At 41.4% G+C, this 16,944-nt stretch overlaps 1 protein-coding gene across 1 annotated transcript; it reads right to left on the reverse strand.

Moving 5' to 3' along the window:
* Positions 1–446: 446 nt before the first annotated feature.
* LOC147448244 (Eukaryotic translation initiation factor 2 subunit 1) lies at positions 447–11,548 on the reverse strand. The gene is made up of 7 exons (XM_086524109.1): positions 10,998–11,548; positions 2,160–2,216; positions 1,984–2,070; positions 1,762–1,908; positions 1,505–1,609; positions 1,015–1,113; positions 447–926 (listed from the first exon to the last, which is right to left on the reverse strand). The coding sequence occupies exons 1-7, from the start codon at positions 11,367–11,369 to the stop codon at positions 780–782; spliced, it is 1,014 nt and encodes a 337-aa protein (XP_086380235.1). The 5' UTR covers positions 11,370–11,548; the 3' UTR covers positions 447–779.
* Between the last annotated feature and the right edge of the window lie 5,396 nt (positions 11,549–16,944).

A 16,944-nucleotide genomic window follows, 5' to 3' on the forward strand; every position in this document is an offset into this window, starting at 1 on the left:
GAAGAGAATGGTCCACCTTAACCCAACCCAAAACCTGATACACAAGAAGATTATCCATGCAGAACTTTTCACACAAGGTCACCTTTTATGTAGAGGGGTAAACCAGATAAGAGTTCCCACTTAAAGGAATACAACAAAGAAAAATAGCATCAAACTTAACCTAAAAGCTTCCAAGCCAAACAACAAATGACTTTATGGAAAGAGAGAGAATTGATCAGCGATTGGAAAGCAAGTGCGCTTCAGTGCCACCAAAGCAGCAGTGTATTATGAGAACCCACTGCACTTTCCAGCAATAGAGATCTTAGATAACGAGACACAAGGCGGTGACTGGTAGGAGGTGACATTGATTAGGGCAAAAATAGAATTGCTGACCTGTTTGGAACATAGACCCTTCAAGAATTTGATTGAGGAACAATTGATGTTAGTGTCCATCACAAATCGCTCCAAACTCTCAACATTGCAAGTCATATTATGTCAGCAATAACACTCTGGCTAATTGATGAAAATTGGTTTAGAAAAGTTCAGTGAATGCCGGAGAAAACAAACTCGTTAATACTGCAAATCTGGGACCGACAAAAGGGATTGGAAAACCGTGGCCCTAATGCTCATAAAAAAGGAGACTGCTTTCATGCGCTTTTTAGCAAGACGGCCTGTGCGGGTGCTAAAAATGTGACATTTTCTTTACAAGTAACAAATGCATATTTATCTCCAGACTGCTGACATCTTTTCCAAATCTCTATCAGATCTAGCCCATAGTACAAGCCTTGCAGAAAGAGAGACTACTCTGTCAATCCCACAGTGCCCTCAACATCCACTTCACCCATTCCAACATCTTCTTCCTCGTCATCATCCCCATTTACCTCATCATTGTCTGCTGCATACTTCTGCATTTGTTCCTGCAGAAGCCTGTCATCTCTTTCACTCACCTGCCGAAAACAAGGAGCCTATTAGATTACTCATTCAAATTCAAACAAAATAATCCCACTTGCAAGATCAGAGGATCGGCATTCTTACCGCTCTCGGGGCCTCCCTCACTGAAAGCTTCCCCTTGTGCTTTTCAATCTCTTTGGTGCATGCTTTGATGGCTGCATTGAGAACTGCAATCCCTTGCTCCTGCAAAAACGCAACAAACAAATAAGCTAGAGTCTCTATGAGTATGAGACTCTGTTGAGCTGCTAGCTTGGTATAAAGAGGAACTTGAGCTTAAACAAGCTTGCGCTCTTTCAGCAGCTAGGCTGAACGAATGGCTAAAAGACTTCCCAAGACATTTACAGGTGTGCAACAACCCACATCAACTCAGCTGTGTAGTATCATCAGAACAATATCCAGCCCGATCTACTAAGTCAAGCTTCTGTCAAATTTCTAGCATATGACAATTTGCACTCACAGACTGCCATGTTGATTGCCAAGATACAACATCGATAAGCCTAATAACAAGAGGAATACTACAAACTGAGAAACATGCAACAAAACGAAGCGCACAGAAACTTCTTTACGCATTGACCTTATCAAGGGTTTGTGTTGTTAAAACATAAAGAGGAGGAGCCACTAGTTTGATCTTAACAGGGCAATCTGGAGTGCCCGCTGCCTCTGCTTTTCTCATAGAATCCTGCATAATGCCACATTATTCAAAATCAGATGTAGCAAATGATATTAATCGTGCAAAACAACACTGCCTTCAATTAGGGAGAAAGAAAAACAAGATAATCTATGTTCATACAAACAGAGACTTGAAACGAAGAACCAAAGAAAGAGGTAAACCTGTATGTGAAGAACTCCATCATACTGGAAACATCTCAGTTCTATATCTGCTCGGATTCTAAGGGGCTGGGGTGTCATTCTTCGGTGAATATTCTTTATCAAGGCTTGTTTAACCTCCTCTGTCATGGCAGGCATAGTCTTCGTGACCTGCGACTCAGAATTCAGTATCAGCAGCTCAAAAGCATTAGTGGCAAGAACCATTTGCTTCCAGAGAGACTTTACCTCCACACCATCAGGGCCAGTTTCCTTAACTTCCCTGGTCAGACCTCCTAAAACAGAGTCTGGATCTGTAACAATGATTTTAAATGCCTAACAAAAGACGAAGGAGAGTTATGGTGTCACATAGTAGATTCCCCACTGTGAGCTACAACAATGTCACTTAATCTGGAGCAGTCTACCTCAAATGCATGCCCATACTTCCTATACAAAGGCCAGCCCACGTGAATATAGAGATCCTGCAGATTACAAACATTGCACACGTTGTTAGAACCAGATTAACAACTCGCAAAATCTAGATACAAAAGTAGCAATAGTAAATCTGACTGGGCATCTAAGTAGATATCAGAGACCTTCGAGTCATAGTAATCCCCTAACTGTTCATGTAAGTCGTCTGATCTTTATGCTCAGCCCCTCAATGATTAACGATTTCTTAAGGCTCCGTAAGTTTTAAGAGGTGAAAGACAAGTCCAGAAACCAGCATTCCAAACAGGAAATCATACCCAATATTTTGCAAAAGCATATGCAAACACAGAGTAGGAAGCTGCAAACCCAATTAGCACTGGCAGCCACACTCTGAACAAATCCTGGAGTATCCTTTTTGAAACAAGTCTCAAGTTGTGATCAAGTTAAATCGACTTCCTAACCTGCCTGGAGATGCTCACTCCACTATAATCCCCCTTCGCTGTCCTCACAGCCGCCCGTGATCCTGGCACGGACCACGTTCAAGACTTGGTGCAGGCCCGCCTCTTAGCCGAGGTTGGGAAGCTTATCGATGTGCACATCCTTGGCCAAGGCTACTACCAATAGAGTTTGAAGGGCCAGATATGGTGGCCGAGGTTCTTACAATAAGTCCCATGGCTCTGGGAGCCTCACGGGCCTACTTCAGGCAATGGTGCCATGGTCTCACCTTTCAATTGATGGACTTTCGAGGAGGTAGACTTTCCAGTTTAGGTTTGCTTCCCTGATCCACACCAAGAGACCCTCCCCTTGCTTCCCCAGATCGGGGACCTCAGTCTCTTCTTCTCCAAAGCATGACACACAAGATTTGCATGATTGTGAGAAGGATGATGATGATTTGAATGACGATGATTTGGATGACAAAGATAAGCATGATGATTTGAATGATATTACTAAGCATGATGATTTGGATGCCAATGACAAGCATGATAATTTGCATGATCAAGGTGTGATTTTTCACGAGCATGATGAGTTGCATGAAGATGATGTTATTGTTCACAAGGATGATGTGTTAGTGGATGCTTTTTCTAGCGAAGCTAACCTTGTTGTAGATTCGATCAATCACGAAGAACCGATCTTGGCTTTCGTGTCAAGGTCCAAAGAACCCCCACGGGACGATTCGACCCCTCAGGAAGAACCGATCTTGGCTCTCGAGCCTTGGTCCAAAGAACCCTCACAAGAAGTATTATGTGTTCGCATGATTGATACGCACGCATTGTTCGAGTGTTTCATTTGTAATCGGTTCCGGTATTTTAGTCAGCGTCGTTATGTGATCCCTTTTCCTAGGCATGACATATTGTATGTTGAGCACGTTTCTCTCATGGATGAGCACGGATGTATGCGGATTTTTCATGAAAAGCTGAAAAGTATGCATTCAAGGAAGTCACATTTCATGTCTCTTCCTTGGCACGACACAGTACCCGAAAGAGCACATGAAAGTATGAGCACCAAGCATGGGCATTTCCGTTGTGAATTGCCACAGTTGATTGCTTTAGATCAAACAAAAAAGATTCGATCTCATTGTTTGCATGTGTTTGATGAACGGGTTATAACTCCATCTCTATGTTCATCTACATTGCATACACAGTCTTTGAGGAAGACTAGATTTTTTCCATTCACTTTACATGGAATGGGTATGTTCATGGTTTTGTGTTGGAAATGGGTTCAGGAATTTTCAACCATTGAGATTCTTGAAGGAGAAAGAAGCATGACTCTCGACGAAGTTGAAGCATTGAAGGAGCCACAGAAGACTTTGTGTCGCTTTCGGCGCGGCCCAAAGAAGCAAGCGTTGCAGACCTTTATGAAGTTCAAGTACCGCACGACCCACACATCAGAGTGGGCCGGTGAAGAGTCCCTTCTAGGATTCCGGATGCTATTGGCGATCTCCCTCGACGCCATACAGTTCGGTACCAGTACCTCACTTTGAAAAGGAGGGGATGTCACGTGATACATCCAACCCAATGTGTCCGTGGACAAGCTACAACATGACAAGGGTTAAGTCAGTCCAGTCAGTCTAGATTAGAAGTGATCTGGCACTTTTGTGAGTCTATTCGTAGACCGTGCATGCCCAGTCACTTAGTGTAAATGCATATCCTCTGGTTGCACACAGCATGATCATCAGAATTCCCATCAGAATCTATTAGAATCAGTTAGGGGAATTTTCCAGTGCATTTAGCCTATTTTTCCTATTTTTGGTATTTTTCACTTATTATTTTTAAGTGACTTTCCAAACAAAAGTAGGTAGGGCAATTTTGCTAAGTTAAAATATAAGCAAACCCAAGTTAGCACTAAATGGCACAAGAGGCAGCAGGAGCACATGCTCAACAGGCACCTTCTTAGCAGAACCCCCCCAAGAGACCTAGCGTTTCCAAAACCACAGATCGCCTCCCTTTCTGGCTGGCGTTTTTCAGCATGCAGCGATTTTCAGCCATAAGGAAACCTGCAAATTCAGCCCTGAAGGAGTAGCAGATTTAGCCCAAAGATAATCGGTTATCAGCCCTACAGTAGACGCAGTTTTTCAGCCTTGAAGACAACAGGAACCAGCGTTTTCCCAAGCGTTTTCAAGCAGGCCAGATTTCAGCCCATGGCGTTTTTGGACAGCAGATAAAAGATTGCAAATTTCAGCCCTAGTGTCGTCGTCGCCGTCGCCGTCGCCGTCGCCGACACCGACATAGCCTAGACTTGCATCATTCATATGCATTCAATTTGTACCAGATTGTGCAATCATAAGTAGACCACTCTCGCCGACGAGAGTGGGGCCTTCGGAGGAGGGTTTTACAACGTCTCTGGTGTCGTATCTCTCTTCTCTCTCTATCCCTCAGTTTCATACACTTGCACGCACAGTGTCCATTCACTTTGTTAGTGATCATAGCATTCTCTCATTAAGAATGGAAGGCTCTCCCTTCCATAAGAACAACAGGAACCTTGAGCACAATTCGGAGCACTCATCTTGAGCAAAGCGCAAACATTCATTCCGTTGCACCTAACATTTGATACCTTCTCAGGTTTTCGAGATGCGCACAATGCCCTCGCTTTTATTCAACAGTTTGACATAGCTTTTTTTGGAGGCCACTACACAGAGCACTCCAAGATTAGAAGGGCAGCATCCTATTTGAAAGGAAATGCACGGACATGGTGATCCACTCTTTTGTTAAGAAAAGAAGCACCGACAAAGTGGCTGAAGTTCAAGAGACTTTTTATTTCTTCGTGGCTCACTCAAGAATATGAGTGATTATTGCCTTGGAATCATCTTTCGATGGCCAAAGCAGAAACTCTGGGTACTTATTGTGAGAGATTTTGGGATGTTTTTCTACCTGCTTCATGCTTTAAGAAGATCAATTCAAGCAACAAATCGAGCGATTCTGTTGTGGACTGCCCAAAGAGATATGAGACTACTGCTTGTTATAGAAATTTGAGTCCATACAGAAGTTGATGGGACATGCTAAGCAAGGCTTTACTATGCATTCGGGTAACTTGACTTACCCATCAAATCAACCCTCAACAAGTGATGAGGGAAGCACGAGACAAAAAGATACACGACCCCGACTAAAAGAGGAACAGAAAGACGAATATCTCAAAATGGGAAAGTGTTTTAAATGTGAGGAACAAGGACATATATCTCCGGGTGCCCTAAAAAGGCACAAGAATGAGACCGACTGACAGATTGAAAATAGTACTGGGCGAGGAGATACTCACTCCAAAACAGATACTGGATAGAAAATTATGGATGAACTAGCAATATTTTTCTTTATGCATTTATGAATGAATAATTTTGAAATAGAACTTTTTAATGACGACTTTGATTTATGTATAAAATTAATGTTATATGGAAGATCCTGCTATTTGTAAACAAATAACATGTGAAAATCGAGAATGAGATGATGACGGATTCGAAGCAATGACAGCTCCAAAATGAACGTGATCACGATCATGAATCGTGAATGATGATGATGACTGATTGAATGAAACTGTGGTGAGCGAAGCAAGAGTTCCCAAGGGATGAGATGGCCACCAAGCGACAAGAAGACTAGAATTGAATGATTGAAACACTCTGTTCAGTATGAACTTAGTGTCTGATTGATGAATCGGAATTCCCGGAAATGATTACGCACACATGTGATTGTGTTTGAGTGCAAGATTGAAAGATGGAATGATTGACGAAATGACTGCAGCATTGAGGTCTTGAGAAATCTATGAATATGATCGCAATAAGGATTCGTAAATCCGACATCAGTGAGGTCCGGTGTGGATCTAGATGCGATTGCTAAATATGTTGCCAAGAATCATAGTCCAAGATCAAAATGGATTCTATGTGATATGATCTGACTGTGATGTGAACATAATGTGATTGTTGCCTTTGTACAAGTGCTAGATTTGTGTCGTCTAGTGCGTCGATACTTAGAGTCACTCTCTATTGAACTGGTTTATGGCTTGTCTTATTTTGCAGGCGTAATCGAGGGCAATTACAATTCTTTTAAGAGGGGGGTATGTCACAAAAAGATAATTTCATCTTTGATCTTCCGAAGACACAAAGTGGGCACAATGGCATTTGGACTGTCATTAACAGATATAGCAAGCAAGCTCACTTTATTCCAGTGAAGAAAACAGTCAAGCCGAACCATTTAGCGACTGTTCATTGCACAGACATTTCGGTTACATGGCATGCCTGAGACGATAGTCTCCAACAAAGATCCCCGCTTCACGAGTTTGTTTTGGAGGGCTATTTGGGAGAATATAGGCACACGGTTACAGTCCTCGTGATCTTCCACCCTCAGACAGATGGGCAATCTGAGATCGCAAACTCAGTTGTTTAGGATTTGTTAAGTCTTACATCTCTGATCAAAAGACTCAATGGGAAAAAAAAATTGCCTTTGATGGAATTTGCCTACAATAACACGGTTCACTCTTCGACGGGGAACGCGTCATTTGAAATAACTGAAAGTGCTCAGAAGGTTCCTCCCTTTCTCAGCACTAAAGACAAGATTTTTGAAGGCGAGCAGTACACGAGGGACTTGGACACTGGTTTTGCCAAGGTCCACGAGGCTTTAGAGAAGTCTCAAGTACGACATAAGAAGGCAGCAGATCGACATCGACCCGATTTCAATTTAAAGGAAGACGATTGGGTGCTCTTACGTTTTGAAAATGCACGCCTAAGAAAACAAAAGGGAAAGGAACGACTTTTTCCAAAGCTTAGCATGAGGTATTATGGCCCTTTCCAAATTAAAGAAAAGATAAATGACGTCTCCTTTCGACTCAAGCTGCCAGATACTTAATAGATTCACAATGCATTCCATGTGAGTCTCTTGTAACCTTTTAAAGGTGAGGTGCAAGTTGAGGGGAGGCAGATGAGCAACCCGAAGTGGAAGAGAGCGAGGAGATACTCGTTCCTGAACAGATTTTGGCACACAAGGAAAGAAAAGCGAAAGGTAAGGTGATTCGGCGGTTCTTAGTTACATTCAAGAACTATCCAGCATTGGATGCGAAGTGGATGGAGGAGGAGGACCTCGCAGATACTCCTCAAATTTTGGAACTTTACCTTGAAGCATTCGGTTTAGCTACGTTTACTCCGAGAGATCCCGCATATCAGCAGGGTTGAATCTCGTGCAGAGGGATTGCACAAGAGGGGAGTCACTCCACACCTTTGTCACAGATTACCTGGATTAAATAGTCACTGATATCCCTCTAGTTTCAGGGATACTATTGTGCTGACAGTATTCTGTTGTATAACTTTATGAAATGGAATTCCCGAAATTGAACATGAATGATTTGTACTCTCTCATCTCACTTGTTTGAGTGCAGGAACTAAAAGACGAAATGACTGCAACATTTCGGTCTTATAAGTCTCTATAGATATGATCGCAATAAGGATTAGTTAATCCAACATCAGTGAGGTCCAGGATGGATCTAGATGCGCTTACTAAATACATTGCTGGCAATCATAGTCTGAGATTTGGAATGAATTTTTTTGTGATTGATTTGTCATGTGGTGTCCTGTGACGTCATGTGCAGTGATGTGATCATTGTCTTTGTACAAGTACTAGATGTGACGTGTCTAGTGCTTCGGTACTTACAATCAGTGTCTACTGGAATGGATAATGGCCTCTCTGTTTTGCACGCGTAATCGAGGGCAATTACAATTCTTTCATGAGGGGGGTATGTCACAAAATGATGACGTGGCAATGCCACCCAGACACACGGCCGTCTAATGACTAGGCAGACAATATGGACGTCCGCAAATGGCGCTGACAGGTTGCACGGTGCACTGACATGGCACTTGTACGGACGCCCGTGAAACACGTTGACTACTGACGTGGCAACCCATACGGACCGCTTTTAGCGTTGACTGCTAATGTGGCAGAACTGTACGGAATTCCGCAAATTGCGTTGATGCTTTTTGCGGGCAGATTTTTGACCAGTTGATTCTGGTGTTGATGCTTTTAAGTTTACCTGCTTTTGGGGCTCTGCTTTTGGCATCCCTTGTAAGTTTATAAGGAGCCCAAGGGCCTCACTTCTCAAAGCATCTAGACGCAGGGTCTGAGAACTGAGGACTTGCGGGAGTTGTACTTTGCTCAAAGATTAATACAAAAATAAATACCGAAAGGGACGCCAATCTTTGGGGCCAATCTCTCTTGGCAAGGAACTACGCCGGGCCGTGTCGACTCATTAATTGTGAAGTGTTTTTAAGTGAATCTCTCTTGTGTCGCGACAGAACCTAGACTTAGGGTGTCCAAGTTTGTTACAGTTGCCTTTTGCATACTCGTCAATTCCTAGTCAATGTCAGTAGAAATGAAGTTTTTGGCGGACCCTGCGTTGAAGAAGATAAGCGCATCTTTGTCACGAACTCGTCCCTAAGCTCTTCAAGGTTCTCCTGCCACATCATGTCTAGGCTCTCCTATGAGATCAAAAATCAATCCCACACAAGGGTGGGGCTTCTTGTTATCATTGTTGTTTTCCTCGCTATTCGGACGCTTGAAAAGGATACTATTGGGTGGGGTAGGGTGGGTGTGTTGGTTACAATCTCTGAAAGTGTGCCCTATGCGTCCACGCTTATAGCATCTTCCTTGAGCCCTAAGCTCAGCCATCTGCTGAGGGGTGAGTTAAAACCGTTGGTTAGAAATTTGTGAAGGCCTTGAAGTTTATTTCCGTTGGCTCAAAGGAGTGTTGGTGCGAGAAGTGGGGTTCCATGGGTGGTGGTGTCATTTCCAAAACCAATTCCTTTCTCATGACGTGATAACTGACTCTAGCATGCGACATAAGTTGCGTCATATTAGAGACTGTATTGACAATATACTAATCTCGCAAAGGAAAAGGTAATCCCAATGTGTACTTCTCAATCTGTTTTGTAAAACTGATATCTCTAAAAGTAGACTCAAGTAGGTACGTGTCCCAAAATCTTTGATTGTAGATGGAAGCGTTTCTGAAGGGTACATCTTTAGACGAGACCAAGCAGCAAGCATTTCGACCTTGAAGGTGTCTCTAGAAAAATGAACATCTCAAATGCACAAGCTCAAAATAAAATGTACAAAGGCTAATCACCAAAGAGAACTAGTGCCCAAATATGTCCATGGTCAGAGCTGATATACACTCCGAGGCCCATATGATAGGATACAAGGGAGCTTTGACAGCACAAAGAGGCAATGCTTGGACTTCATGCAGTAATGGCAACCATGGCTTTTCTTTACATTGGACCACGGTATCCATCAGCACAATCGACCACCTATGGGACTCTTCCTCCTTCCACTTTGTGATTTACCCATTGTATTTTTATTTTCAGCATGGGAAAGGCTCCCTTGTCTCTTGTGCACTATACCTTTTAGGGAAGATGTAGCCCAATGGCAGTTTCCAAACCAAAAGGAAGGATCTTTTCGCACAGGAAAAAACAATCACGTTAAATCGAGCAGCTAAGCCTTAAAACTACTTAAGAACAGCCTTAGCATGAAAACATCTTCTACCAAAATCCAAAGGCGGTTTAGAATGATCCCTTGCACACTAAAAGCTTTGTTGAATTGTTCCATACCACAAAGAAGATGGAAAAGAGTAAAAAAAAATACAACAATAAGACAATTCCCTACTGGCAACTCTCGTGCAGTTCTACTCGAGAGAAAAAACACGAGAAAGGGTACAAGCCCTACTGGCAACTCTGCACAAGAGGCACAATTCTCAGCAAGTGATGATAGCCAAAACCCTTAGCACTGCCTACCCAGAGAACCAAGCTAAAATGTGGACTGATGGTATGGGGCACCAGTTCTTGAGGTGTGGCACTTGGCCAGTGTAATTGCACACTCCTACACTAGCAACACTTTGAAAGCCTCACAAATCATCCGCCTAGCCATGGTTGAAATAAGCAACCAGCACTCTACAAAATCACTCATTTGGCCTTTAAAAGATTTAGACTGAGACTACTATCTGCCAAGAACATGAGCCATAAGGGCTCACCTTGAACAACACACCGACATTAACATCTAATCTGCATAACTTACAGACCAGCTATCAACAATACTCATACAGCCAGCTCAAACATGAGAACCCACATCAACATCAGAACTGCATCAGCTCCAGACCAGCTCTCACCAAAAGCATACAGCTAGCCAAATATCTAAAGAGTTGAAGACAGGAGGGTTCATCTTCCAAAACTTATTATAAAAACCAAACAATTGCAATTAGATTCATTCAGTAATAACCAGTTTCTGACTTTTGATACGCACCAAAACTGTCAATGTGCAGAGCACCAACAATAAAGGTAACAGCAGTAAACTATATGATAAGTAAAACACACTGACCTCGAGATCAGCATCCACTGTGTCCGCAACATGGCGCATAATTGAGTGCACCATCTTGCTCTTGTTATAGCGCTCCTCACAGCCTTGGATGTCCTCCTCAGAGACACGACGCTTGCTGAGATCAATGTAACCCTTCTCTTTGTCCACACGAATGACCATGACAGGCTCTTGCCTGCCCACTTTGATGAGGCTCCCAATACTCCGGATGCGACGCCGAGAAAGCTCAGAGAGGAGGATCATACCCTCAATTCCGTTGTATTCCAGCAGAGATACGTAAGCACCCATCTCTGCTATGCTCTTCACTTGCACCATTACTACATCGTCCGCCTCCGGATATTTTGCCTCATACATTCTGCAATCTGTGACCGTCATCTTTGCCAGCAACAGTAAACGTAGCACACTTGACGCGCGTAGCAGAACTTGCTGTGAGTACTTGCAGCAAGAGCTAAATCACTGCCCTAACGCTACAAGCAGATGACGAGTGATTTAATCACGACATTGATCAAGTTGTGTTCTTACAAACTCAAATAGGCCCAATGCTACAAAATTGAAGAGAGGAAAGAGTACTCTATCCATGGGACGTTGGTTTAGGGTAAAGGAACCAAGTTAAGGGCACCTAAGAGAGGTGACGGGTTTCAACCAATGTGTTGTATTGTTTGCAGCTTGGGAGGGTGGATTTGAGAGTTGAGCGCAAAGGCTATTAGTGACAGAAGTTGCATCGCAAAGGGTGGTATTAACTGAATCAACGTCAGTTAACAGGAGCTGCTAAAGATCGAAGACGTACGGATGTACATCGAAAATGAGTACGAAGAAGCAATAAAGATTGGAGTTACATATTTTTTCACATTTTTTCGAAATGGTCACGTATTGTAAATTCTTGATTTATTTCAAGCCATTGTAATATTTTAATGTGTTACGAGCTCAATGGGAGTTCCAAGCTATAAAGAACAGGTCAGTTAGTGTGCTTAGGTAGCAGATTCAATAAGTGGTGAAGCCCTAAAGGCCTTGGACGCCCGAACATTGTATATTTTTACCCTAGGTATATAAAGCAGTGTGTAGAAGAAATTAAGATTCTCAAGCTCATTTGTTGAGAGCACTCTTTGGTGAGAGCTCTTGAGGTGTGTGGCTATGGAGTCATTGAGCTTCTCCTTGCCCATGAGACTTGATTAACACTAATCAATGATTCATTCTCTTTCACTATGCTTCTCTCATGCTTCTTATGATTTCCTATGATGCTTAGATTAACTAGATCTTAACTAATTAGTGGTTAATCTCGCTCTAATCTTGTGTGATTGCCCTCTCTTGCTTGTGTGTGCATGTAGGTTTGGTTGGAATGTGGTGCTCGATAGATCTATGTGTGTGTGCTTGCGATTAGTGTGTTGCATGATAGGATTAGTGTTGTGTGCGTCTTGCAATCGTTAGTGTGTGTGATTGGGTTGATTGGAGGTGAAGAGAAGTGGATGTGGAGATTGCCCTTCATTGTGGCTTAGCTCTTCCATAGGCCAAGAAGCTCACCTCGTAGAGTTAACCATTCGTGTTGCCCTAACCGTGTGAGTGTTTCCATGTCCTAGCCAGGTAGCTCATCCCTCCGGATTGATAATTTTGTTGGTCATTGGAGCTATGCAACGATGGAACCCCCAACATTTGACGCCGTTGCCAGGGACGATGGCCTACGCTAGTGTAATTGTGGCATAATCGAATGTGTTTCCTCACTAATTTCACTTGTGTGTTTATGTTTTTTGTGGATTTTGGATGTGTGAATGAAGCAATGTGTTCATAATTTCCTAATGTGTCACTGTATCTTGCCAATTGTGTGTTTACACACTCTAATTTCACACTAGCCCCTTGCTAATTTCACTAATTTTTGCTAACCTACTAATTTGCTATGAAGGATTGGAGCTTTCAACCATTCAATTGATCTTCAATGGAAAGGTAATCAAGGTGGTATTATCAACCTCCCTAGAATCTAAAGATGTGTAAAATTGTTTAGAGATCTCACCATGATGATGCAATATAATGCTATGATACGTTGATGCAATGCAATGTTAATGCTATGATGCTATGAAATTTTTGGATTATTCATTTTCATGCCGTCGTAATGCCGAAATTTTTAAGATTTGGTGGCGCTTAAATTTGACAAGTTCAATTGCTAATTGGTGAATGTGCGTTGCTAATTGGGTGCTTAATTGAGTTAATTGCATACTTGGAGTGGTCAATTGCAAGTGTGTGTGCATTCTAATTGAGTGTGTGTATGCCTAATTTTAGGTGTGTGTGCACTATTTGCCCATGTTTATGCACCTAAAAATTAATGTGTGCTTAATGATTTTTCAATTGTGATGATTGATTTGTGTTGTGCTCATGCTCAACTAATGATTTGTGAAGTCACATTGCAAATTCGACAAGTTTAACCCTTTTGTGTGTGCACCTAAAGATTGGTAAAAACTGCCAATTTTATCAGTGTGTGTGTGTGTGCCTAAAAAGTGTTAAATTCGCATGATTGATTCATTTTTTGATAGAATGTTTGATGTGTGTAATGGTTAATTGCTGCGTTTTTGTGCTCAAAACATGGATTTACACACTTCAATTGCGTCAAATTTTGACCTAATTTTGTCGGTAATTTTGCCGATTTAATTACATAGTCTTGATTTTATTGATGAAATTGTTTGGCAATTGAATTGATGTGATTTTTGAAATTTTATTTAGCTGCACTATTTCCCAATGTGTGGAGAATTTGTAAAAAAAATTTGGGTATTTTTTGAATATGTTTTGCTAATTTTTGCATTAATTTTTTATTAAATCCATAAAATTTTGATATTTTGCGATCTTTATGAGCTATTTTGTGTGTGCGTATTGACGGCATCATTTTGTTTGCATTTGTGCCCTCCGTGGTCGAGTTTTGAGCGTTTCGCTATTTTTGGAGGCCAGGTTGATAATTGTGTCGTAAATTGCATTTTCAATAAAATCTGCTATTTTTGGTGTGCTTTTGCCTATCAAAAATGCTCGGTTGTGAATGACGATGATTTTTTAAGGTTTCTAGAATTTACCAAGAAATTTTTGGGATTTTCTGGCAATTTTTTGGAGTTTCATCTAATTTTCAACCTAATTTTGGCATTTGTGGACATTTGAAAATAAAAAATTAATAAAAAACGGGTTTCAGGCTTCGATACCGTGCCTTGCGGTGCATAAAAATTCTTCGTCGGTGAAAAGCTTTACGATCCGTTGGGATAGTTTTCGTCGCCATTAAAAAATACTCTTCTTTTTCTTTTTCCCACTCCGGGTGAACCTACCCCACACCCACTCTTTCTCTCTCCTCCCCCTCTCTTAGAAAGAGTGATTATTCACATTCTCACTCTAATCCCTCACACTCCCTCTCTATGTCTCCCTTTTTCTCTCTCTAACTCCATCTCTCTCTACTCTCTCTCTCCCCTACGCGAACCCCTCTCTCTCCTTTTTTTGTTTTTTTCTACACACTACACACACACACACACTTCCCCCTCCCCCTCCCTTGTTGTTTTCCATTGATACACACACACACACCCCTACTACACCGGGCCACTGTCCATCTTTCTCTTCTCTCTCCTCGCAGCTGCCATGCCACCCCGCCGTCCTCTCTACTGCGCGTGTTAGGACCCACGGTCCCACACAGCATCTCTTTCCTCGTCTCGTACTGCAAATCTACGCTTCCATAGTCGTCCGTTCCTGCCCAGCCCCGCACTCAGCGGCGAGTCTCCGTCCTCGCTGTCCCGCATCCTCGCCAAGGCCGAGGTCAACCAATAGATTAGTTTTAGTTAGGATAGCCAAGTTAGCTTTGGTTAGTTTTAGTGAGGGTTAGATTAAGTTAGCTTTGGTTAGCTTGGTTAGGTTAGGTTAAGTTTATTTAACCCAAAACAAAACAAAAAACCAAAAAAAAACAATAAAAAATCAAAAAGGGTTTTAAAAATCACAAAAAAATAGAAAAACTCATAAATAATTCACAAAAAAATAAAAACCTCATCAAAAAAATTTTAAAATCAAAACTTCACACAAATAAATCATAAAAAATAGAAAACAAAAAAAAACACAAAAAATAGAAAAGAACTCATATAAAATCATTAAAAATAAATACACAAATAATTCACCAAAAATCATAGAAAATTCATTAAAAATAAGAAAAACATAAACTGACCAAAAAAACACAATAAATCACAACAATTCTAAAATTCGCGAAAAATTAAAAAATTCACAAATTCATAAATTTTTTTTATAAAAAAGTCAAAACCTTCCCAAAAAATACCAAAAATTTCAAAAATTTTAAAATTTCACAAAAAAATTAAGAAAAATAAAAAAAGTCCTCAAAAGTGCCAGAAAAAGCCAGAACGAGGCCGAAAAGCAAAAAACGCCAAGAAAAACACACCGTTGGAGAATCACACCGAGCAAAAGCGAGCAAAAATCAAGAACAGCAGCCAGGAAAAAAATCGAGCTAACAGTGGAACAATCAGAAATAGCAGGAGAATAGCCAGAAAAGGCACCAACTAAAAGGCGTTTGAGGGGCATGCAAACTTCAAAATTTGGCACGCTAAAAATTGGCAAGTGCAAGCAATCGCACTGAAAATCGAGCTTCTAATCGAACGAACAGGGCCACAAATTACATGAGATTGCAGATTAGGCTAGTACGAGCAGCATAAATTCTGCTAGTCGATACCAAAATTTGATAGGAGACAATTTTTTCAAAACAAGCCAAAATAACTCAAATCAATCCGAGAGTTCAAGTACAGCAAAGCAAGCTAGTAACAGTGGCAACACATGCACAACTGCAACACAACAGATTTTACATCTATATGGCTACAATGGAGATAAAGTCTTATATGCAGATTTAGAACGCCATAGATACTTGATGCGCAATAAAAGCAGCACAGAAGCCAAGATCCTGTTGATCAGAGTAAAGCCAGATTCAGAAAACTCCAAGATGTTCACAGACTTCGGTGGAGCCAGGTATTGCAAGCTCAAACATGAAGTGCAGATAGAAGTGCAAAAAATTGACCCAAGTGGTTATCCAGAAATCTGCACAAGTCAAAAAAACATATAGTTGGTGCATATGCAATCGGGGTCATTGTACATGGATTACAGTGGTCAGATCTATAGTCGAGAGCCAGAATTGCAAGATCCAATAGATCAACCAATAGATCCCAGTCTAATTGGAGAACCGAGTCAAAGACGCTATAAAGGTCAAGATGGAGCAGTCTACAACTTGATGCTCAGTGTTTTAAAAGAAGAAGCCGACAACTTGGCAAGCACAGAAGCAAAAACTTCTCAGCAAGAGCTTGACATGATAGAACCAAATGGAATACCACCAGTCATGGCATATTGCTCAGATTGTGGATAAAAAGGTGGACATTTTTCTGAAGATTGTCCAAGAAATCTAGACAACAGGGACACATCAACTACCAAGCAAGGTACATAGAAAATTGGAAATGCGAATCTCAATGTAAGTGCATTTAACTCGTCACTTTTAATACAATCGGATGATTCTGCATTACCATTAGAAGTACCAGTGAAAGCACTACAAGTTCAAAACCATCATAAAGTTGCCCAGGCACTTGAAAAGCTTAAAATTGATTCTTTGAACAACAAATTCTTGCATGAATTGGTCAAGGTGTCCAGATATCATCGAAGGTTGAAAAGACTGTTAGGTTTGCAAATGATTTTGTATCCACTACCACAAGAGTGCAATCATTCACGAGTCTAAGAGACACATCAAACAGAATGATGCTAGCATTGTATTTTATCCATAATTCATATGCACACTATGTAGACCAAAAAGGAAAACTGTACAAAAAGGATCAACCAATGTTTGAACGGCCCACATACCAGCTCATATAAGTACGTCCAGTGATAGATCACAAACGATGGTTCATTTCAAAGGAAAGAATCTATTATAGTCCATCCTCTCTAGAGCTGAAGGATATTA

The sequence above is a fragment of the Adiantum capillus-veneris genome, chromosome 11 (genome assembly GCF_014529385.1).
Source record: "Adiantum capillus-veneris isolate H3 chromosome 11, ASM1452938v2, whole genome shotgun sequence".
Taxonomy (NCBI): Eukaryota; Viridiplantae; Streptophyta; class Polypodiopsida; order Polypodiales; family Pteridaceae; genus Adiantum; species Adiantum capillus-veneris.